The sequence below is a fragment of the Corythoichthys intestinalis genome, chromosome 17, assembly GCF_030265065.1.
Source record: "Corythoichthys intestinalis isolate RoL2023-P3 chromosome 17, ASM3026506v1, whole genome shotgun sequence".
NCBI classification, from domain to species: domain Eukaryota; kingdom Metazoa; phylum Chordata; class Actinopteri; order Syngnathiformes; family Syngnathidae; genus Corythoichthys; species Corythoichthys intestinalis.
In genome coordinates, this window is record NC_080411.1 from 6,452,657 (window position 1) to 6,476,356 (window position 23,700).

General features: G+C 37.4%; 3 protein-coding genes across 5 annotated transcripts in view; 2 read left to right on the forward strand and 1 right to left on the reverse strand.

Moving 5' to 3' along the window:
• The window catches only part of LOC130905513 (SWI/SNF-related matrix-associated actin-dependent regulator of chromatin subfamily B member 1-like), a 27,381-nt gene extending 26,209 nt beyond the window's left edge, over positions 1-1,172 (reverse strand). Inside the window, exon 1 of one of the 2 annotated variants that reach the window (XM_057819010.1) lies at positions 1,011-1,172. The gene's annotated coding sequence lies outside the window, so the exon portion shown is untranslated. The remainder of the gene's footprint in view (positions 1-1,010) is intronic. The other variant, XM_057819011.1, reaches the window with a different exon arrangement.
• The window catches only part of fbxw2 (F-box and WD repeat domain containing 2), a 21,058-nt gene extending 6,800 nt beyond the window's left edge, over positions 1-14,258 (forward strand). Inside the window, exons 4-8 of the mRNA XM_057819006.1 lie at positions 1,033-1,227; positions 4,233-4,366; positions 8,118-8,204; positions 10,373-10,542; positions 12,884-14,258. Coding sequence (XP_057674989.1) covers positions 1,033-1,227; positions 4,233-4,366; positions 8,118-8,204; positions 10,373-10,542; positions 12,884-13,172 — 875 coding nt within the window. The 3' untranslated portion in view covers positions 13,173-14,258. The remainder of the gene's footprint in view (positions 1-1,032; positions 1,228-4,232; positions 4,367-8,117; positions 8,205-10,372; positions 10,543-12,883) is intronic.
• A 4,701-nt stretch (positions 14,259-18,959) lies between these two features.
• Positions 18,960-23,700, forward strand: part of crb2a (crumbs cell polarity complex component 2a) — a 41,769-nt gene continuing 37,028 nt past the window's right edge. For both annotated transcript variants that reach the window (XM_057818136.1, XM_057818137.1), the window contains exons 1-2: positions 18,960-19,108; positions 22,263-22,955. In XM_057818136.1, the coding sequence (XP_057674119.1) occupies positions 18,988-19,108; positions 22,263-22,955 (814 nt within the window). In that variant the 5' untranslated portion in view covers positions 18,960-18,987. The remainder of the gene's footprint in view (positions 19,109-22,262; positions 22,956-23,700) is intronic.

Below are 23,700 nucleotides of genomic sequence, written 5' to 3' on the forward strand. Positions count from 1 at the left end.
CATGGTGTAATTATTGACATCAACAATGGCGAGCGACTAGTTTATTTTTTGATTGAAAATTTTACAAATTTTAATAAAACGAAAACATTAAGAGGGGTTTTAATTTAAAATTTCTATCGCTTGCACTAACATTTATCTTTTAAGAACTACAAGTCTTTCTATCCATGGATCGCTTGAAGAAAATGTTAATAATGTTAATGCTATCTTGTTGATTTATCGTTATAATAAACAAATACAGTACTTATTTATCGTATGTTGAATGTATATATCCGTCTTGTGTCTTATCTTTCCATTCCAACAATAATTTACAGAAAAATATGGCATATTTTATAGACGGTTTGAATTGCGATTAATACGATTAATTTTTAAGCTGTAATTAACTCAATTAAAAATTTTAATCGTTTGACAGCCCTAGTTTAAAGGCATTAAAAGTGACATTAAAAAGCATTAAATGGGATTTGCTGATACCTGTAGAAACCATGTTTCATCTACAAATTGAGCTCTCAAATGTTTTATTTACAGTTAAGTATCTAATTTACGAATGTCTAAAAACATGTAATATTACACCTTATGGTATTGATCACCTATGGTGGGGAAGTAAGCATTCAAAACTTCGCATTTAACAAGATTTAAAAAGACAAAGGACAAACAATCTTACCTTGCAGCCATCTTTTGTCTTGCCTCCGTTGTGGTGCATTATGGGTCAGAAATACTTGCAAATGTATTAATATATTTTTTAATTGAAATTGAGTATTTATGATGCTATATAGAGGTGAAAACATCAAAGCTTTTCATGGACGCATTACAGTTATGAATTTCTGACTTTTAAATTGGTTAAAACAAAATAAATGCTACTTTGGCAACAAATCATGGACTCCACCACATAATTAACATAACCATCTTTAAACTAAAGATGAATTATTTCAGGATTCCTCACTATATACCTAAAATCTTCAAAGACATTTAGATTATATAGTGAATTGGTATTTTTGTAGCATGGCTATACTTACTCTATGTTGGCTCTTTTCCCAGGATCTGATGATCTCTCTGCAAAGTTATGGGATGTTCGTACTGGGCAGTGCATTTATGGAATTCAGACACACACCTGTGCCACAGTCAAGTTTGATGAGCAGAAGCTTGTGACCGGATCCTTTGACAATACTATTGCATGCTGGGAGTGGAGCACAGGGAACAAAATTCAGCAGTTCCGTGGCCACACAGGAGCAGGTTGGTTAAAATATGCTCAAACGTCTTTAGGCTCATTGAGAGAATGCTTGGGCACCAGGATGCCCACAAAGACCACGTGTAATATACTATCTTGCTCGATCTGTTAGTCTGCTGAGATTATTCACTTCTCTTTATCAACCTTCTAGAGTTAGAGACAGAGCTTTTGAGTATTTTACCAATAGAGACACGAAAACTTTCATGTAGACTCATAAATGGGACTGATCTGAATATGGTGCATCACTGCCATCTGCTGGCAGTTGTGCAACATTAAAATTGACTTTCGCAAGGAGCATCGTCAGACCCCTCATTTGCATCTCTCTAGGTTCAGAATAACAATTAGATAGCTTATGAGTGGTCAATTCCAGGCTGACATTCTTGGTGTTAGTATTATTTTTAGGGCTGTCAAAATTATTGCGTTAATGGGCGTTAATTAATCTTTTTAATTAATCATTTTAAAATTAGGGCTGTCAAAATTATCGCGTTAACGGGCGGTAATTATTTTTTTAATTAATCACGTTAAAATATTTGACGCAATTAACGCACATGCCCCACTCAAACAGTTTTAAATGACAGCTCAGAGTCATGTGCACTTGTTACTTGTGTTTTTTGGAGTTTTGTCGCCCTCTACTGGCGTTTGGGTGCGACTGATTTTAGGGGTTCAGCACCATGAGAATTGTGTAATTATTGACATCAACAATGGCGAGCTACTAGTTTATTTTTTGATTGAAAATTTTACAAATTTTATTAAAAGGAAAACATTAACATAATATAAAATTTCTATAACTTGTACTAACATTTATCTTTTAAGAAGTACAAATCTTTCTATCCATGGATCGCTTTAACAGAATGTAAATAATGATAATGCCATCTTGTTGATTTGTTATAATAAACAAATAAAGTACTTATGTATAGCATGCTGAATGTATATATCCGTTTTGTGTCTTATCTTTCCATTCCAACAATAATTTACAGAAAAATATGGCATATTTTATAGATGGTTTGCATTGTGATTAATTAATTGTTAAGCTGTGATTAACTCGATTAAAATTTTTAATCGTTTGACAGCCCTAGTTAAAATATTTGACGCATTTAACGCACATGCCCGGCTCAAACAGATTAAAATGACAGCACAGTGTCATGTGCACTTGTTACTTTTGTTTTTTGGTGTTTTGTCACCCTCTGCTGGCGCTAGGGTGCAACTGATTTTATGGGCTTCAACACCATGAGCATTGTGTAATTATTGACATCAACAATGGCGAGCTACTAGTTTATTTTTTGATTGAAAATTTTACAAATTTTATTAGAACGAAAAAATTAATATAAAATTTCTATAACTTGTACTAACATTTATATTTTAAGAACTACAACTCTTTCTATCCATGGATCGCTTTAACAGAATGTAAATATTGTTAATGCCATCTTGTTGATTTGTTATAATAAACAAATAGTACTTATGTATAGTATGTTGAATGTATATATCCGTTTTGTGTCTTATCTTTCCATTCCAACAATAATTTACAGAAAAATATGGCATATTTTATAGATGGTTTGAATTGCGATTAATTACGAGTAATTAATTTTTAAGCTGTGATTAACTCTATCAAAAATTTTAATCGTTTGACAGCCCTAATTATTATCAATACACATAACCATCTTTTAACAAAACATGATTAGATGCTACTGATCTGCAAATACAGAATAGTGATTGCAAGCCAATTTTAAAGGTGCTATGAAATGTGGACCATGTCAAAAACTGAAAATGACAGCACAAATGTCGATTTATACATGTAGAAAAAGAATTTGGCACTAAAATCTGCCTGTTCTTTACCATTTCATAGTTAATCCACCCAAAACAGCAACAAGTAAAAAGTATTAAAGTAAAAAACTACTCAAGTCGTGAGTAACATTGTAACTGCTCACGCTGTTTGATATAAAAAAAAACAAAAAAAACAATCTATTCATCTATATGAACTGCTATTATTATACTGTACTATAACATATTACATAACCACATTACGCCAAAGAATTCCAGAAAAAAATACGACCAGAGAAAAAAAAATGAACAGAAGTGAAGCATCATTCGTCCAAAGAGCATGAGCTCCCTCTAGTGGAGAAAATAGTTCCGAGTTTGAATAGTGAATAGTTCCTTCATAGCTCCTGTTATGAAATTAAAAGGATCATATCTCCGGTTTTCCGTCGTCAATCGGTGCCTATTAAAACTGGGAGAGAGGTTAAAATCCGCGTTTTCGACTCGAGTCATGTTGCGGGCAGCACTCTATGTCAAATACTTCATTTTTTATGCTGCTTTAAAGATGCCACGTGATTGAACAGGCCGGCGTGATCATAGAACTGCAACCTGGAATGTGATTGGTATAATGGAGTCGTGATTATTGGTCCCATTGGTGAAACTGGTAACACAACTGTTAGCGTCACTGGCAAAAAAAAAAAAAGTAAAATTGAATAGGTAGAATAAAGAGGAAAAAATGTAACAACTAATATAGCCCATGGTAGCTTAGTAAGAGGAGCGTTTCTTCTTCACAAATCTACCCAAGTAAAAGTAAAAAGTATGGCATGGTAACACTACTCTTAGAAGTACATTTTGGGGGAAAAAAAAAAAAAAAGTTACTCAAGTAAACGTAATTGAGTAAATGTGATGCGTTACGACCCACCTCTGCTAAACGGTCACATGGCAACAACAGAATAAAAAATGTATCGGTAGCATGCTAGCAGAGTGCAAAAATTTGCACCTCATTCTGTTCTGAGATTTTTTGTGGCCGTGGCCATGGCAGTTGAGAAAGGAAGACTAATAAGGCTCTGATTCCATTATTAAGCCTTTTCTATCGCTCAATTGGATTAATTTGTGTCCAAAATATGAACGGATGGGTGGATTTTAAAGTCATAGCACCTTTAACCGTGACCCTTTTTGTTTTGTTTTTTTCATTTATGGCACAAAATTACAAGATGTATTCATCTTAATTTGGATGATTTGTTTTATGTGTGCTCAGTTTTCAGTGTGGACTACAATGATGAGATGGACATGCTGGTAAGCGGCTCTGCTGACTTCACTGTGAAGGTCTGGGCTTTGGCTGCCGGCGCCTGTCTCAACACGCTGACTGGACATACTGAATGGGTTACCAAGGTCTGCATACAATTTTGAGGTTTTTCAAGAACTTGTACAGTCTCGTGTTTTCCGTCAATATCAGGATTTGTCCGTTTTTTTAAACCCAAAATTTCTGTAATCTCTGCTTCACGGATTTCTAATGACTTGGCCAATATTTAAAGTTTCCATCACACATTGACAAGTGAAACCTTGAGTTACGAACTGACAGCTGTGGTGCAAATTTTGAACTACAGTAATTCTGTCAATAGGACTTGTCAAAGATTCAAGCTGGAGCTAGTTGATGGTTACCAAAAGAACCTGACTGAAGTGAAATTAGCCAAAGAACATGTATAGCATTAATGTATGTATAATTTTGACCCGACAGATTTTGTCACGTTTCCTGTTAACCCATAATAGCCTTAATAGAACCAAACTTCATGAATGTTTTTCATCACATCATCTGTTCCAGTCACTCTTTCTGAGAAAAATCTTAGCGAAATACTGTAACCAGAGGTGGGTCGTAACGGGTTACATTTACTCAGTTACATTTAATTGACTTTTTCAGGAAAAATTACTTCTTAGAGCAGTTTTACCGTGCAATACTTTTACTTCAGTAGATTGGTGAAGAAAAAACACTACTCCGTTACTTTGGACTACGCTACAGTCGTTACATTTTCCACTTTTTATTCTACACATTGACTCTATTTTTGCCAGAGAAGCCAACAGTAGTTGTCTGTTTCACCAATAAAACATCACAACAATAACCACATGACTCCAATCAGAAGTAGCAACATTTTTTCTCCACTACAGGGCACTCATGCTCTTTGGACCGGTGGTGTTTCATTTTTCTCGTTTTGAATTCCATGATTTTGGTGTATTTCTTTGGCCTTATATGACCACATAATACAATACATATAATGTGTACAGTATAATAATAACAGTTCATATACAGTGCCTTGCAAAAGTATTCGGCCCCCTTGAATCCATTTCAGGCTTCAAACATAAAGATATGAAATTTAATTTTTTTGTCAAGAATCAACAACAAGTGGGACACAATCGTGAAGTGGAACAACATTTATTGGATAATTTAAACTTTTTTAACAAATAAAAAACTGAAAAGTGGGGCGTGCAATATTATTCAGCCCCTTTACTTTCAGTGCAGCAAACTCACTCCAGAAGTTCAGTGAGGATCTCTGAATGATCCAATGTTGTCCTAAATGACCGATGATGATAAATAGAATCCAAATGTGTGCAATCAAGTCTCCGTATAAATGCACCTGCTCTGTGATAGTCTGAGGGTTCTGTTTAAAGTGCAGAGAGCATTATGAAAACCAAGGAACACACCAGGCAGGTCCGAGATACTGTTGTGGAGAAGTTTAAAGCCGGATTTGGATACAAAAAGATTTCCCAAGCTTTAAACATCTCGAGGAGCACTGTGCAAGCCATCATATTGAAATGGAAGGAGCATCAGACCACTGCAAATGTACCAAGACCCGGCCGTCCTTCCAAACTTTCTTCTCAAACAAGGAGAAAACTGATCAGAGATGCAGCCAAGAGGCCCATGATCACTCTGGATGAACTGCAGAGATCTACAGCTGAGGTGGGAGAGTCTGTCCATAGGACAACAATCAGTCGTACACTGCACAAATCTGGCCTTTATGGAAGAGTGGCAAGAAGAAAGCAATTTCTTGAAGATATCCATAAAAAGTCTCGTTTAAAGTTTGCCACAAGCCACCTGGGAGACACACCAAACATGTGGAAGAAGGTGCTCTGGTCAGATGAAACCAAAATTGAACTTTTTGGCCACAATGCAAAACGATATGTTTGGCGTAAAAGCAACACAGCTCATCACCCTGAACACACCATCCCCACTGTCAAACATGGTGGTGGCAGCATCATGGTTGGGCCTGCTTTTCTTCAGCAGGGACAGGGAACATGGTTAAAATTGACGGGAAGATGGATGCAGCCAAATACAGGAACATTCTGGAAGAAAACCTGTTGGTATCTGCACAAGACCTGAGACTGGGACGGAGATTTATCTTCCAACAGGACAATGATCCAAAACATAAAGCCAAATTTACAATGGAATGGTTCAAAAATAAACGTATCCAGGTGTTAGAATGGCCAAGTCAAAGTCCAGACCTGAATCCAATCGAGAATCTGTGGAAAGAGCTGAAGACTGCTGTTCACAAACACTCTCCATCCAACCTCACTGAGCTCGAGCTGTTTTGCAAGGAAGGAAGGGCAAGAATGTCAGTCTCTCGATGTGCAAAACTGATAGAAACATACCCCAAGCGACTTGCAGCTGTAATTGGAGCAAAAGGTGGCGCTACAAAGTATTAATGCAAGGGGGCTGAATAATATTGCACGCCCCACTTTTCAGTTTTTTATTTATTAAAAATTTTTAAATTATCCAATAAATTTTGTTCCACATCACGATTGTGTCCCACTTGTTGTTGATTCTTGACAAAAAAATTAAAATTTTATATATTTATGTTTGAAGCCTGAAATGTGGCGAAAGGTTGCAAGGTTCAAGGGGGCCGAATACTTTTGCAAGGCACTGTAGATGAAGTGTCGCTGAGAAAAAAAAAGTACCATTATTTCTTAAAAAAAAAAAAAAAAAAAAATCTGACATTGTAAGCAGTCACTCACAATGTTACTCATTACTTGAGTATTCTTTTCAATGAATACTTGTACTTGAGTAAATTTTTGGAGGACTACTTTAACTTTGTCTTGAGTATCATTGTTTAGAAGTAGGGCTGTCAAATGATAAAATGTTTTAATCGAGTAAATTACAGCTTAAAAATTAGTCGTAATCAATCGCAATTCAAACCATCTATAAAATATGCCATATTTTTCTGTAAATTATTGTTGGAATGGAAAGATAAGACGCAAGACGGATATACTGTATACATTCAACATACTGTACATAAGTACTGTATTTGTTTATTATAACAATATATCAATAAGATGGCATTAACATTATCAACATTCTGTTAAAGCGATCCATGGATAGAAAGACTTGTTGTTCTTAAAAGATAAATGTTAGTACAAATTATAGAAATGTTATATTAAAACCCCTCTTAATGTTTTCGTTTGAATAAAATTTGTAAAATTTTCAAACAAAAAATAAACTAGTAGCTCGCCATTGTTGATGTCAATAATTACACAATGCTCATGGTGCTGAAACCCATAAAATCAGTCGCACCCAAGCGCCAGCAGAGGGCGACAAAACACAAGGAACAAGTGGACATGACACTGTGTTGTCATTTTAATCTGTTTGACCGGGGCATGTGCCTTAAATGCGTCAAATATTTTAACGTGATTAATTTAAAAAATTAATTACCGCCCGTTAACGCGATAATTTTGACAGCCCTATTTAGAAGTAATGCTACTCTTACTTCAGTACATTTGTAAACTTTTGACCACAACTGTAATTGGTTCTGGATTTGAAAACGAACCAATATGCATATTCAACGTAATTTAACCATAAGAAATGATGTGAATTGGAATATTTGGTTAAGCATTGACAGAAGTCCATTTCCTAGTAGACTTTGTACAATTATGAATACAGTGTAAAGCCTCAGAATACTGTCCTTTTCAAAATTAACAAGGAGTGATTGATTTAAAAAAATCTTATTATTCAAGTTAACAAAGACAAGCAGAATTGTCCATCTCCTTCATATAAGGATCCACAAAATAAAGTGTTATTTGGTCCAAGCTGCATTTGAACCAGCAACATTCTTGTTCTGAAGTTGACAGACTTATTTAATATTAATTATCCGTGCAGGTGATACTACAGAAAAGTGAAGTGGAGTCTGTGGTTCACAGTCCTGGTGATTACATCCTCCTAAGTGCTGATAAGTATGAAATTAAGGTAATGCTAATGTCCTCACTGTATTATGTAACAGTTTCAGCTCTTTCCACAGATGTTAAAGAGGATATAGATCAGGGTTTAGAGAAAATTACTTCAGAAAATATATACAGTACAGGTAGTTCCCGGGTTACGAAAAACGTGACTTACGCAATTTTGACTTTACGACTCCTGCGTCTCGTTGTTTTGTTGTTGTTGTTTTTTTAATGTTGACGTTTGTTTTGTAATTCATGCTTTTATTTTGGTGCAGGAAGCAAGTGCATGTACATACGCGCCTGCCCACCCCATGCACGCGTCACGCACACACAGAGCAGCCGAGTGACAGAGAAGACAGCTTGCGCACACATTCATTGCTTGTGAAGCGTCCTGAGACGACAACTGAATATAACCCCATTTGTACTGTTTATTGTGCGTTTTCAATTGTGGTTGAATATTTGGGTAAATTTAGTAGAGCTGAAACAAATACTCGAGTAACTCGAGTTTAAAAACTGATCCGAGTAATTTTATTCACCTCAAGGAATCGTTTAATTTTGCCAGCTCTAAGCATCACGCATTTTGCCCGGACTACTTTTACTACGGGAAAACGCGCTGACGTCGCGTGCGTAGAGGAAAAAGCAATTAAAAAAAAAAAAAAAAAAAACTTACCGCAGCCGACAGCCGCTACAAACTAAGCCGACGTTGCTAAAATCTACGCCCGCATGATGCTAGTTTGGTAGCAGGTAGTGTCCGATGCGTCTCATAGATATCGCATGCATTTAAGACTAAATGCGAAATGACAGGCTCGGCTGCATCTGGGCAGCGTTAGTAAACAGCCGTCATCTTTAAGTAGTAGACTTCTCATCGCTAATAAATAAAACGTTACTGTCACTCACTCACGTAACGTTAGCCCTTCGGAGGGCTAGGTTTCTATTGATTATGACCACTGTCGGTGCGTGGCTAACGTGTCTTACATACAGGCTTTATTTAATCTGTAAAAACACAATGCTGTAGAGTGATGAGGGTGTAAAATTAAAACATAATAAAGCTAACTGTCAGTTTTAGCTCAGTAGTCATTACTGAATAAATGTGCTCCAATACTGCAGGTATCATACATTTATTTGAACACTGCAAAAACTCAAAATCCTACCGGTACTTACAGTTTAGACTAACTTAAAACTTAAAAATAGCTTGACACAAATGGAAATTAAATTGAAACATGTGGGAAAAACACGTAGCTTTCAAGTGATGTGTGTTATCAAGCGTAATTACATTTTTAGGTAAGAAATATGTTTCTTTTAATAAGATCTAGACCTTTTTTGAGTGAAAGCAGTGAATTTTTTTTCTAGTCACATCTCTGATGCAATTGTTGGCTGTTTTCAACAATGTACACCGAAAATAAAGACATTGATTGACTGAAAATGGTTCAATATTGGATTAAATGTCTTTTTTCTCATGTATATTTATAATTGCTCTTTACCTGAAAAAAAAAATAAAATGTTTTATCCGATTACTGGATTAATCGATAGAATTTTCAGTCGATTACTCGATTACTAAAATATTCGAGCCCTAAAATGGAGCGTACTTATATAGCGCATATATATAAATTGTTACAATGCCCAAAGCACTTCACCTTAACACACATTTACCTTACAGCCTTGCCCACGGGCAATTCGACAATGTAGTCGTAGCCAGGAATCGAACCGCTGACCCTTCAGTCCCAAGACAACTACTGCGCCACATGATTTTTTTTTTAATGATGAGCGAACGCTAAGTGATACATGCTAATCGTTTGTTATTGCTGTATCAGCAGCTACTTATAAATGCAAATTTGAATTGCTGTTATTGAAGATGAGCCTGATTTAATTTTATTTTAGTTTCATTCTGCAAGTGTAGTACAGTACAATGATGTATAATACATGTTTTTGGGTAGTTTTTATATAATTTAGAGCGATTTTTGAGGTATTTAAAGGGTTGATTCCGACTTGCATGGAATTCCGGGATACATCGCCAGCACAGGAACGGAACTCGTTCGTAAACCGGGGACAACCTGGATATGAACAATGGTTTCATTGTTCTGACGTTCGACATTTACAGTCAAATTGATGATTTGCTTTTCCTTGAGTTGTATCCTAGAATTGTAAAGTCTGAAACCTTTGCCATGACATGACTCAAAACATAACCTCTCCTTTCAGGTCTGGCCTTTAGGAAAAGAAATTAACTGTAAGTGCTTAAAGACACTGTCAGTGTCAGAAAACCGCAGCATCAGCCTTCAACCTCGTTTGCAGTTTGACGGACGCCACATTGTTTGCAGCTCTGATATCGGAGTATATCAGTGGGACTTTGCCAGTTTTGAGATTCTCAGGTAAACACCTTCAAAGTGAATGTAGAAACCTTATGCCTTTGTACAAGGGCTGGTCTTAGCTTAGCACAGCAGTTATGCTTGTTGACCGTTAGATATCTCCAAACTAAGATCCTTGGTTTTTGTTATGTGAGTGAGCAGACCATTTGCATTCATGGTACAAAGATTAAATGAACTTTAAATGATAAAAAAATAATGAATTATAAACTTATTACATACCTCATTAACTATACTGAAGCTGTGTACATTTGTTGTTATTTTGAGCCAGAGGCACTGTATGAGCCATTTGTGATATGGCAGTGCCTTATTGGCACTTTGTACTTGATCCAAAAAAAGACTGATGTTTGCACTATTTTGATTTCAACAATAAATATAGTGGTGCAATATAGGCACTTTTCCATAACTTCAGTTGAAGTCGTTTGCTTATTTTTCACAGAATTGTTATTGGAAAACCTTGAAGTTGTTACATTGATCATTATTAAAGTACATACCGTATTGGCCTGAATATAAGATGGCCCTGATTATAAGACGACCCCCTCTTTTTTTAAGACTCAAGTTTGAAAAAATACTTATTGAACACCAAATTAGGTTTTATACAGAAAATAATTACAGTACATCAGAAACAAATGATTATAACAATAAATTTGAGAGAAAAAGCATGTTATTTTGCCTCATTCAAATCTCAATATCTGAACATTTAAATATGTAAACTAAAGTGCAATCACATTCATAAATAAATGGCTTCTGGTTTTTGAAATGTAAATAAGCCAATCTATTGTGATAAAACAACAAAATTGCAATAACTGCATTAACCATCAAAGTGAAGTATAACTGTAACTGTAGTCTTGAAACATCTGAATAAGGAAAAACATTGCAATAAAATAAAATAATGCAAACTGGTTAAACTTCAGAGTAGCTGAGATCTGTCATGACAGAACATCGCTTCAAGGATATCTGGCGCCATCTAGCGTCGTGAATGGGTAGAACGTCTAGACCACGAATACAAGACGACCCCCTCTTTTTCATTCTTATTTCCATGCAAAAATACGCTCTTATATTCGGGCCAATACGGTAGTAGGGCAAAAAATAATTATCCAACAACTCCACTTACAATTTGTGTGTGTGAAATGATATGCAGTTGGGCATGGCCATTAACTTAGTGTAAAGTGGCAATTAAAGAATTTTAAAATCCCTATCTCTTTCCAGTCTTCCAAAAAATGACAGGATTAGGCCCTATTTCCAACCACGTGATTGGATCGGGGACATCCCTAAATCTTATACCTCTGGACTACATTTTGTTGCTTGTAGCCCTTAAGTCATTCACTGCCATTGGCAGTGACAGACGTTAGATTTTATTAAACTGGTAAGTCTGATAGGGCTGCAGCTATCGGTTATTTTAGTAGTTGATTAATCGATGAAGTAGATAATTTGAACAATCGAGTAATTTGTTAAGGAACACAAACATTTAAAATACTTTAGCAGAGCCTCAAATGGTATAAAAAAAATTAATAAATAAATGAGGATCTAAGTACCAGAAAAGAGAATTTGGCTAACTTACACTTCAAAAGTCCGCTAGCTTAAAATCTCTAAAATGCTTTTTTTTTTTTAAAAAAAATAATGATCTTAACAAATGGTTCAAACACATATTCCCACAAAAAACAGCTGAATATACCTATAAACTAAATTACAAATGCATTAAAAAAAACATTAGCCCAAACAAAAACGTATGTTGGTCTTAACAGGGAGCAGCTGGATTCAGCCATGTGAAATGAGTTGTCATATTCACTGACGCCACTAGAGGGCAGTGTATCCACCCAAATTAATGAAACTAAATGCAAACAAAAACCCTTACATCGCCACTTTAAATAAACCAATACTCGAAGCAGCAGAATTTATTTCGAATCTTTTTTCTAATTGAGTTAATCGATTAATCGTTGCAGCACTAAAGTCTAGCATTGAGTGGTCATGTTTCACTTCCATTGACGGTGGTAGACGTCCAATCCTATGTGACTGGCGGGTGATCAATTGCTGCCCTTCCAGTCAAAATGGATTGGACGTCTATCACCGTCAAAAGCAATGAGTTTCCTTCAAAATAAAAATAACTAAATACATTTTAAAAACCTGATCTTTTCCACCCAATTCCGATCTGGGAAAAGTGATGTTATTGGCTTCGATTCTTGATCACGTGATTGGATCAGGGACATCCTTAGTCAATAAAAATATATACTTCTAATTGACAAATAAAAATCTGAGAGCAAAAGGAGTGAAATTGCAATTTTGCCACTCACTTTGATACGGTATGTTTTTTCCCATCACTTAATAAGACATGTCTTTCTTCTGCCAGGGTGATAAAAGCGCAGGATCCATCCAACTTGTCCTTGTTGAGCTTTGGTGAAGTGTTTGCACTCCTTTTTGACAACCATTTCCTCTACGTGATGGATCTCAGGACAGAGTCAATTTCAGGCCGCTGGCCCTTACCACCATACAGGAAATCTAAACGTGGATCCAGTTTCCTGGCTGGTGTGACATCTTGGCTCAATGGCTTGGATGGGGACAACGACTCTGGACTTGTGTTCGCAACAAGCATGCCTGACCACAGCATTCATTTAGTACTATGGAAGGAAAACGGCTAAAGGGCGTGGTATTATTGACTTCATGTGAATCACCATACACAAACATAATGGAGTATGGCTTTAATTGAGGATTTTCTTTTCATCACTTCCATCCATTCATGCGGCCTGTCCTGTGCTGTACATGTTACAGCAAACAAAGACAAGTTTTGTCAAATCAGAAAAAGTGTAACCACTCCTTGATGCCACCACATGACTTGGCAGCAATGCTGAAAGACTCAAATCGAGTTTAAAATAAATTACCGCACACTCTATTTTGTATCCAAATGTGTGTGATATAATATTGTGGAATTTGTGTTGAATGGAAAAATGAAGCAAATTCCCTAATTTTATCTGCAAACTAAAAAGATGACTATAGCGACAATAGATCAACATTTTAGCTGTTATTTACAGCCATCTATACGAATCATGTTCGCAACGTGGATTGTACTTTTCCTTTTCACTCGCATATTTTTTTTATGAGAGCAACCAGTTGAACATGTGACATTGTTTAGTCACTGAGGTGTGTCCTAACACATTGTTTATTTAAACCAAGCTAATGCTTCAAACAGTTATTGATTTGCTCATAATCCTCAGCATAAAAACTTATATGTGAAACACGGAGTGAATGTCATCACTTTGGCTTGAATGGCTTCTTCTGGGACAGGCTGATGGCAGAGAGACCTCAAAAATCAAAAAGAAAATTGGGCTTGGTAATATAAAAAAAAAAAAGATGCACCCAAAACCGATTGGGAGATTCTTTTTCTTGTTGCCACAAAATGACAAAACCACCACAAAAACACAGTAAATTTATTTATTTTGGGTCTGGCCAAATCTCCAGACTTATACCCTATTTAGCATGCATTCTAATTAAATACATTTTCTTTTTTTGGGGGGGATTCCTTTGTCAAAGTCTCTTCACATTACATTGTTGCCAGCCACAATTTCAGACTTCAAAGGTGCCATCACAGTGAAGAGAAATTTTCACAAAATGCCAACATATGAAATATTGAACAGAAACTGTATTTTTGCTAACATGCTAATCGCTAAACATACCTGCTTTTTTTTTTTTAGGTACTAAAGTAACCCAAGAAATATGCAAGCAATAGTACCTAATAAAATAAAAGTATGTTTATGATGGTCAATTAGCATTTTGGCAAAAATTCCATTTCCCTTCATTGACTACTTGTTCGTTTTTCATTCTGGTGCTGCAGCACCCCCTGGTGTTGGAGAGAAAAAGTTTTTTTTTTTTTTTAAATTTTTTTTTTTTTAATTTTTTTTTTTTTTTTTATAAATACCTGTAAGAAAAAAAACACTGAAACAATAGCATATTTAACATTGGGGATTGAATATGTAGAAAAAAGTTGTTTTTTTGTTAATAATACCACTTGACACCTGATAGTGCTAGTAGTACAAGTTCACACAAGTACACATACTGGTAGTGCAAATATGTGAAGGTACGTGCAGTGCAAGTCCGTGTACGTGCAGTGCAAGTACGTGCACGTGTAATGCAAGTACGTGCACGTGTAGTGCAAGTACGCGCACGTGTAGTGCAACTACACAAAAGTACATGTAGTGGTATTGCAAGTATGCACCTACTTACAGTACAAGTACACATGGTGCAAGTACGCGCACTTGTAGTGAAAGTACATGCACTTGTAGTACAAGTACACGCAAGTACACAAACTTATTGTGAAAGTAACCATAGTTGAGTAAAATTGTTCTCATAAGTAAATGTATTTTTAGTACAAGTACGTCCACTTGTACTACAAGTACACATGCTGGTAGTACAAGTACACAAAGTTACACCTATTTGTAGTACAAGTTCATGTAGTGCAAGTATGCATACTTTAGTGCAAGTACGCGTACTTGTAATGCAAGTACATGTGTTGGCAGTGCAAGTATGCGAAGGTACCCCTACTTTTAATGCAAGTACACTTAGTGGAAGTATACGCACTTGGAGTGCAAGTAAACGTAGTGCAAGTACGCGTACTCGTAGTACGTGTACTTTTAGTGCAAGTGTAACAGGTACACGCAGGTCAGTTGTGGAGCAGGGAAACCTCCCTGCTGTACATTTGGCTTGAGCTTTATGGCGCAGTGGTTAGCGTCCCTACCTGCCGAGTGGAAGTGTCGTGGCGCTCGGGTTCGTGTCCCAGCCTAGTCAGAGGTGGGAGCGGAATGTGGGGCGGCACCGGTTACACAAGTACACGTATTTGTAGTGCAAGTACGTACACGTGCTGGTAGTGCAAGTATGTGTACGCGTAGTGCAAGTACGTGTTGCAAAGCATAGTGCAAGTATACGCAATTGTGGTGCAAGTCACCATAGTTGAGTAAAGTTCTTTTAGTATGAGTAAACGTATTTTTATTACCGGTGCACTGCGTATATGCATACCCTTGTCTTATTTCTGCCTTAGTCCTACCTTAGTCCACAAAGCCTACAGAGTAGGGTTGTTCCGATCATGTTTTTTTGCTCCCGATCCGATCCCGATTGTTTTAGTTTGAGTATCTGCCGATCCCGATATTTCCCGTTCCGAATGCTTTTTTTTTTTTTTTTTGCTCCCGATTCAATTCCAATCATTCCCGATAATTTTTCCCGATCATATACATTTTGGCAATACATTAAGAAAAAAATAAAACTCTGACGAATATATACATTCAACATACAGTACATAAGTACTGTATTTGTTTATTATGACAATAAATCCTCAAGATGGCATTTACATTATTAACATTCTTTCTGTGAGAGGGATCCACGGATAGAAAGACTTGTAATTCTTAAAGGATAAATGTGAATTTGTATATTGTGACTAAATATTGCCATCTAGTGTATTTGTTGAGCTTTCAGTAAATGATACTGCAGCCATTTAACTTCTGCCCAAATGCATGATGGGAGTGCAACCTTGACTGTGCGTAGGGGCACCAATTCATATATCTTCTCTGCGTTGGGAAAGAACATAGGGTGCTAAGAAAATGATCAACTACTACCTTTCTTTCACACATTGCCTCCCACGTTATGTTTAATTGCTGAGAGAGGTATTGTAAGGCTTTAGCCACATAAAAAATGGCTCCAAAGGCTGTCAAAATTCTCTCTGCTGATTATACGCTGCCTTTTAGCGCTATCTATAGGTAAAACAGCGTCTATATAGATTATACGCGACAATGCGTGAGTGGGTCATGCAGCGCAGGCGACAATTATTTAACGTGATTAATTTAAAAAATTAATTACCGCCGTTAACGCAATAAATTTGATAGCCCCACTATAAGCCAAAACTACTCTGGATGAGTGTAAGACATTTGGTCTGTAACGTTAAATACAATTAGAAAACGATTTAAATTAAAAAAAAAATATATATATATATATATATATATATATATATATATATTTAAAAAAGGCATGTCCGATATTTTTTTGCCGATTCCGATACTTTGAATCGGGACATCTTTACTACAGAGCTCTGGAAACTTCGACGAAGACAAATTATTTATCTCTTAATTGGCAAAGGGTGGGACATCCGTTGTAAACACACAATCGAAACTTTTACTTGCTGAGAATCTGACTTTAAAAATGGGGAAAATCTCGGTTTAACCATTGAGAATCGTGTTAGAAGTATTTCCAAAAAACATGTTTTTTTTTAATGTGTATTGAAATATCAGGACCATTTAATGCAGGGGTGTCCAAACTTTTAGCAAAGGGGGCCAGATTTGGCGTTGTAAAAATGTGGGGGGCCGACCTTGGCTGATGTCCTTTACGTAGAACAATATAGTTAAGCAAAATTTAGCAAGCCATTCAGTGTGTCACATTTGCTTTTTTATTTTTCTAATGAATAATTTCAACAATCTCGCAACTAGCCTTTGCGGCGTTCTCTTTCAACTCTCAGGCTGTTGCGAAATACTACTGCTGTGAAATTAAACTAGCTTCAAGTTGCCTTAATTTCTCGCTGCTTATCCTCCCTGTAATCTTGTCGTACATGTCAGTGTGTCTTGTTTGGTAATATCGCCTCACATTGAAATCTTTAAAAACAGCAACTGTCTCTTTGCAAATGAGGCAAGACACAGTTATTGCATATTTTAGTGAAGAAATAGTCCAATTTCCACCTATCCTTGAAGCGTCGGCCGTCACAGTCAACTTTTTTTTGTTGATTGTCGCCATTTTAGAAAATTGGAAGTAGAGGGTCACACGGAGTAATGTTGCTTAGCCCTTAAATACCTGCAACATGAAGCAATTATCAGAGAATTCCAAAATTTAAAAAATAAGGCCCTAATTCAATTCAATTGAATTCCTTTATTGTCATGTGTCGACTTGCATCCATCTTTTTTTTTTTTCAAAAAGAAATGTCAAAATTCTAAATTAGTCTGGAAATCATGAAATTTTAGGTGTATCAAATGCGATACATTTGGCAGTAAAGGGTTAAAGTGCTGCTGCCTTTTAGTTGGTAAATGAGGAGCAGCATTTCGTGTGTAAGCTACTTCATATGCTGGTTGCAGTACTGCTGACCAGTGTTGTTAATCTTACTGACAAAAAGTAATTAATTATAGTTACAAATTACTTCTCCCAAAAAGTAATTGCGTTAGTAACTCAATTACCTGAATGTAAGAGTAATTAGTTACTTGGCAAAGTAATTGGTGATAATTACTTTTTTTTTTTTTTTCCTCAAAAAAAAAACAAAAAACATTGGCCACACTATGTGAAGTTTTTTGTGAAGGTTTTTGGTACAATTGGCCCGAGCCCAATTCTTTACCCTAATTTACCCTTTACCCTGAATCAGCTGTTAAAAGTTGTTAAAATTGCTCCCATTATTGCATTAGTTCCCTTCGCTCTACTTTCGACATATGAAAATTTTAAAACTGTTTCATCATTTAAAGATAGATTCAAGTCAGGATTTTGCCGATTTAGAAGTATTTTAGATAAAAAGTTACTTAGGTTCGCTAGGAAGGTTCTCTACAACAGAGCCGTCCTAAAAAGTCTACTGCTTTAAGATGGCGGCTGTCTACTAACTCATTTAGTGCCATGTCTGTCATTTTGCATCTAGTTATATCTATGTACAGTACATGTGATATCTACCATGTCTACCATATCTACCATAACATGCGGGCGTAGTTTGTACTAGCTATCGGCTACAACATGTATTATTGGAGCTACCTAGCATCGCGTTTGCTCGGCGTCACAACTTTCTTGCCTCCTCCCTACTCCTGCTCTGCTCTGTCGTCTCGGTGAGTCCGTCTCCCTCAGACTTTTCGACCAATCTCGTAACGCATGACTTTCCGTCCTCAGTAACGGTAACGGCGTTGCCAAGATGAGAAAAGTAATTAATTAGATTACCCACTACTGAAAAAAATAACGCCGTTAGTAACGCCGTTATATTGTAACGCCGTTATTAACAACACTGCTGCTGACCAATTTATTAAGTCTGTGTGTGGGCCAGATGTTATTGATTTTATGACAGAGGCTGGGGGCCGGATGAAATTTGACCACGGGCCGCATTTGGCCCTCGGGCCGGACTTTGGACATGTCTGATTTAATGAGTAATTGAAGTGCAAATGTTACATATTGCTCCTTTAAAACAAATATATCCAGTAGTGTGTATACAGATAGCTGTGTCTCTGGAGTGATTGGTAAAACATGCAAATGCATTAATCAGAGAGTGAGCATTAGTGTGAGTGATTTAACCAGCTCGTGTTTTCCAGTTACCCTGTCATGTCTAATTACACTACAGAGCATGTGGGACTGGATCTTAAGACCTGGGCTGTGCTTACTGGCAGTAAGGCAAAAGCACAATGTCCTTAGCCTGCCTTATTCACACACAGGGTGACAGTAACAAGCAGGGAGTCTCTCCATTTAATGTTGATTTTACAGTATCGCAGTTTTTTTATAATACTCATCACATCATGTAAAATGGAGTTTGGGAAAGCGTATTTGAATTTAAAGACTCTGTTTTTGACAACAATGATGTTCAAATGGGGTGAGTACATGCAATTTTTAAAAAAAATTTTAGTTTAACTATCTCATTAAAAATCATATATTCCTGGAATATCCAGTATATAGTCAAAATATGATTTATTATGAAAGAATTGAGAACAAAATCCCGTTCATTGTTAGTTTCACAATGATTCATTTATCTCAGTCATGTTGTGAACGTTACATTTGACAAGAGTATTTCTAAGTGAGACTGTGGGTAAATCTGTTTGTTGGTATATAGTATAACAAGGGGTGCACGTAATAATTTTACTGTGGTGCTCTAATGAGCCGCAGAGGTTGTTATGGTACTCAATTTTAGCGCCGACCCACCAACCTCATGGATGAACTTATAGCACTGATGGGCAAAGTATAGTCAGCTGGCAACATCCATTTTTTAAGAGTTCAAATGATATTCTATCATCAGGTCATACAGTTTCAATATGCTATGTAACAAATTGATACAAGTGGAAAGTTTATTTCATTTCTAATTATGCACCATACAGAAGAAACAGGTGCTATACATTTTGTGCACTCCAATTATGTATGTACAATATATCGGACTCGTATGTGATCTGCGAGTTATTCATTTTCTTTGGCTGCTATTGATGCTTATTTTGAGTTTCTGATTAATCCATCCATTTTCTGTACCATTTCTCCTCGTAAGGATCATGCTGGTGCTGAATTTTGAGTCGACAACTTTGATTTTAAAGCTTGAAGGTGTTACATGCTAGCCATTTGGTCATGAGAAGATTAGAGCAGCAAGTGGATTGCCCTGTAAGGCCAGAGGGATTACAACACGGGGAGTCCACATAGGGCAAGGAGGCCATCAAACCTTCTTTGCTTGACAAAGGGTTTCTTTAAGGTTATGATAGATAATACCTACTCTGCAACGATATGGGTGGCAAAAAATGTATACAGTGGGGCAAATAAGTATTTAGTCAACCACTAATTGTGCAAGTTCTCCCACTTGAAAATATTAGAAAGGCCTGTAATCGTCAACATAGGTAAACCTCAACCAGGAGAGACAGAATGTGAAAAAAAAAAAAACAGAAAATCAGATTGATTGATTTTTAAAGAATTTATTTGCAAATCATGGTGGAAAATAAGTATTTGGTCAATACCAAAAGTTCATCTCAATACTTCACCTCACTTGCTGAATGTGTCGGTCCATTTTAATTCAATGAAAATGTCAGGGACATGACTAAGCCATAACCTTGTACACCCTGAAATTAATTGAGCTGCTTGACTGGATGCTAAGTTACTAAACTCAGATTGTTGATTGTGTTATTGTACAGTTTTGATGTATGTTCCATGCCTGAATTTGCGTCTTTAGTTGTATGAGGGACAGGAAACTGATAAGCATGTGCTTCATCCCGTCCGCCTTTGTCTTCGTCTTCGGTTCCTTCGGGCAAATCATATAACATTTTATGATTGTCAATGATACCGATGATGATGACAATAAAATTCCTTTCCATTCCTCTTCAAAACACATTTGATTGGCTGATGACTTGACACCTTACCCCCCCCCCCCCCACACACACACACACACACATTAGATATGAGAATTTTTTTTTCAGCCAGAGGCAGCCACTGTAAGAAATGTAAAAAGACGTCAATGTTGTGGAAGTGGGAAACACACCACTACTTTTGCGACTGAAAGTCCGACCTGCATCAGAGTTAGCATATCATTAAACTGTGTGAACCTGCTAGAGATGTTGGCATTATCTATATGAACAAGTGGAATGGATTGGATAATGACGCACTTATGGGGCTCATTACCTTACTCTATGAAGTGAGGGGATACTGACAGATTTATGATCATATTTAAGTTAATAATGGCAGGTTATATGATTATTGATTCAAACTAATACTCTGGCAACTTCATAGTGAATGTGTGAGCATTTTTTGTAATGCATTTTTTTTTTTTTTTTAAATAAAAAGACACCAGATAATTTAGAGGGGCTTAAGAATATTTAAGGGGGGGCTGAAGGAATTTAGTCCCCCCGGCCAAAGCTGCATGGGAACGGCGGCAGCCGAACGGAACTGGTGCTCCGCTGTTTACCGCCCCCGCGAACCAAACCGGGAGGAAACAAAACTCCGCGCGTTCTCTTCTTATTTTAACCCTTTGTACTGACTCCATGTTTCAAAAGTTTGAAGACTCACCGAAAACAGGTTGACAATTTATTCGTCGACAATTGTCAAAAACAAGGCAAAAACAGACAACGGAGGGACCATTCTGGATCCAAAGCAAGGTTACATAGAAAATGTTTCCCAGCAGCAAAATCCGTGTTATCTCAGTGTCCAGTGTTTTCAAGTCCGTGATGTAGGAGGTCGGGCCGAAGGTGTGGCTGCGTGTTGTCCAGGGACCATCCCTCTGAGGTCGGTTTTAGGCGGATAGATTCGTCCGTGGACGGGACGTGGTTGCCACAGCGACCGACGCTGGTCTTGACGTCCCAAGCGCCTGCTATCAACTTTGTTATCCGGGCTGGCTCTACATGTTGTCGGACAAAGAGCGCTTTGTCCTTGCAGAACTGATTTGCAAGTTTTGGAGCGTCAATCTTGCTCGTGGCGCACACGTTTGGCTTCTATGATAAGATGGCGTTGTGTATTTATTCTGCTTCTTTTCATTGAACTATGGTGTGCTGTCTATTCTACACTAGGTGTGTCAGAGCAGTACAGTCCCACAGTAAATATGAGAAATGATACTATTCCCTGATTAATTGTATTCCGTGTGTTCGAGTAATGCAAACAGTTAGATGGTGCCTACGAGAAACGGTACCATTTATCCATTTCCCCCTCAGGAGCCCCGATAAGGTGATGAACTTTACTGTGTCAAGACCACTGAGTGAAGTCTGCCTAAACTATAGTTAAATGAATGTGTTAGACTAATGCAAACAATTATATGGTGTGTGCGAGAACAGTACCTTTTCCCTTCACCCCTTAAGAGTGGGTGTCTTGAACGCACTGCTCGTCCTCTACCTGAAGGAAGGATAAATCAGTTTGCTCAGTGGAAGGTCGACCAGTAGCGCCCGTTGTATGAGAAAATATAAGCAGACTTCTCAAGCAAATTAGAATTTGAAATATGGCTGGGAGATCTGCATTGTGACATGAGCACCACTCTGGTCACTCGCGTATCATCATTTCCCTTTGTTTTTCAGGAATCCTCTGCACAGCCATACCTGAGAAATGCTTGTCTGAACCCTGTCAAAATGGTGCTACCTGTGTGGACACAACAGATGATTATGCCTGTATTTGTGACAGCGAAGGGGTTAGATACATGGGCAAAAACTGTGGTCAACTCTATGACGCTTGTTCCTTTGCGCCATGTGAAGATTGCATCAGCACTCCTGGTATGCCGGAATATCACTGCATCTGCCCAGATGGACTATCAGGTGATAACTGCACAGAGGAGGTGGACGAATGCCTGAGCAACCCCTGCTCTGAGCCACGTCTTTTGTGCGTCGATCAGTTCAACGGGTACTTCTGCAGGTGTCCTTCTGGTTTCGGAGGGCCGGAATGCCGTCGACATGTAACCGATTGCATTCACAAACCCTGCAGGAATGGGGGAACCTGCATTTTTCAGCCACAAGGTTTTGAATGCCGGTGTGCACCGGGATATGAGGGAGAGACTTGTGAGGAAGATATAAATGATTGCTTGTCGGAACCTTGTCAAAATGGCGCTCTTTGTATTGACGGAGTGGCAGAGTTCCATTGCTTCTGTGTGCCGGGTTTTCAGGGCTACAACTGTGAGATTGACATCAACGAATGTGCATCGAGACCATGTCGTAACAGTGCTACCTGTATCAATGAGAAGGACCATTACAAGTGCGAGTGCCTCGTGGGCTTTGCAGGTAAACAAAAATTTAGACACACATTCAAAGTAAACATACACTTGAGTGAATTAACTGTAATACAAAATGTGTATTATATTGATATGTATTGTGTTCTATGTATGGGTTGAGAGCTTCTGCTGTAGTTTTTGGTGTACTGTGATCCCCCGCTACTTCGCGCTTCACACTTCGCGCCCTCAGTCCATTGCGGATTTTTTCCCCAATTAAATAAATAAATACAGATGAGCCGTCCCAAGCAAATCGCGTAATCTCACTCTTCCTCCCACCCTCTCTGCTCTTTGTTGGTCAGGCAGTGCACTGGAGTTGCTTGTTAAAGTTTACGACGATTGATAGACGTTTGGGTTTGATCTTGCCAGAGAATCGAACTTCAAAGCGCCGCATGCGTCAATCATTGTTTAACTTGTTCGACAGTTGCTGTGGCAACTCGTGTGTAAGTGAGCAGCTTGAGCGGATTTAAGTTGACTCACTCAATGAAGCATTTAGTAAAGCCAAGCATTTTTGTACTTTATTCTTGTCTAAAAATAATCCAGTGGGACGGTAACATGTTTATATTTGAAGTGCTTAAAAGCCACTTATCAATATATATATACTAGGGCTGTCAAAATTATCGCGTTAACGGGCGTTAATTAATTTTTTAAATTAATCACGTTAAAATATTTGACGCAATTAACGCAGATCCCCCGCTCAGAGAGATTTAAATGACAGTACACAGTGAAATGCTCACTTGTTGTGTTTTATGGAGTTT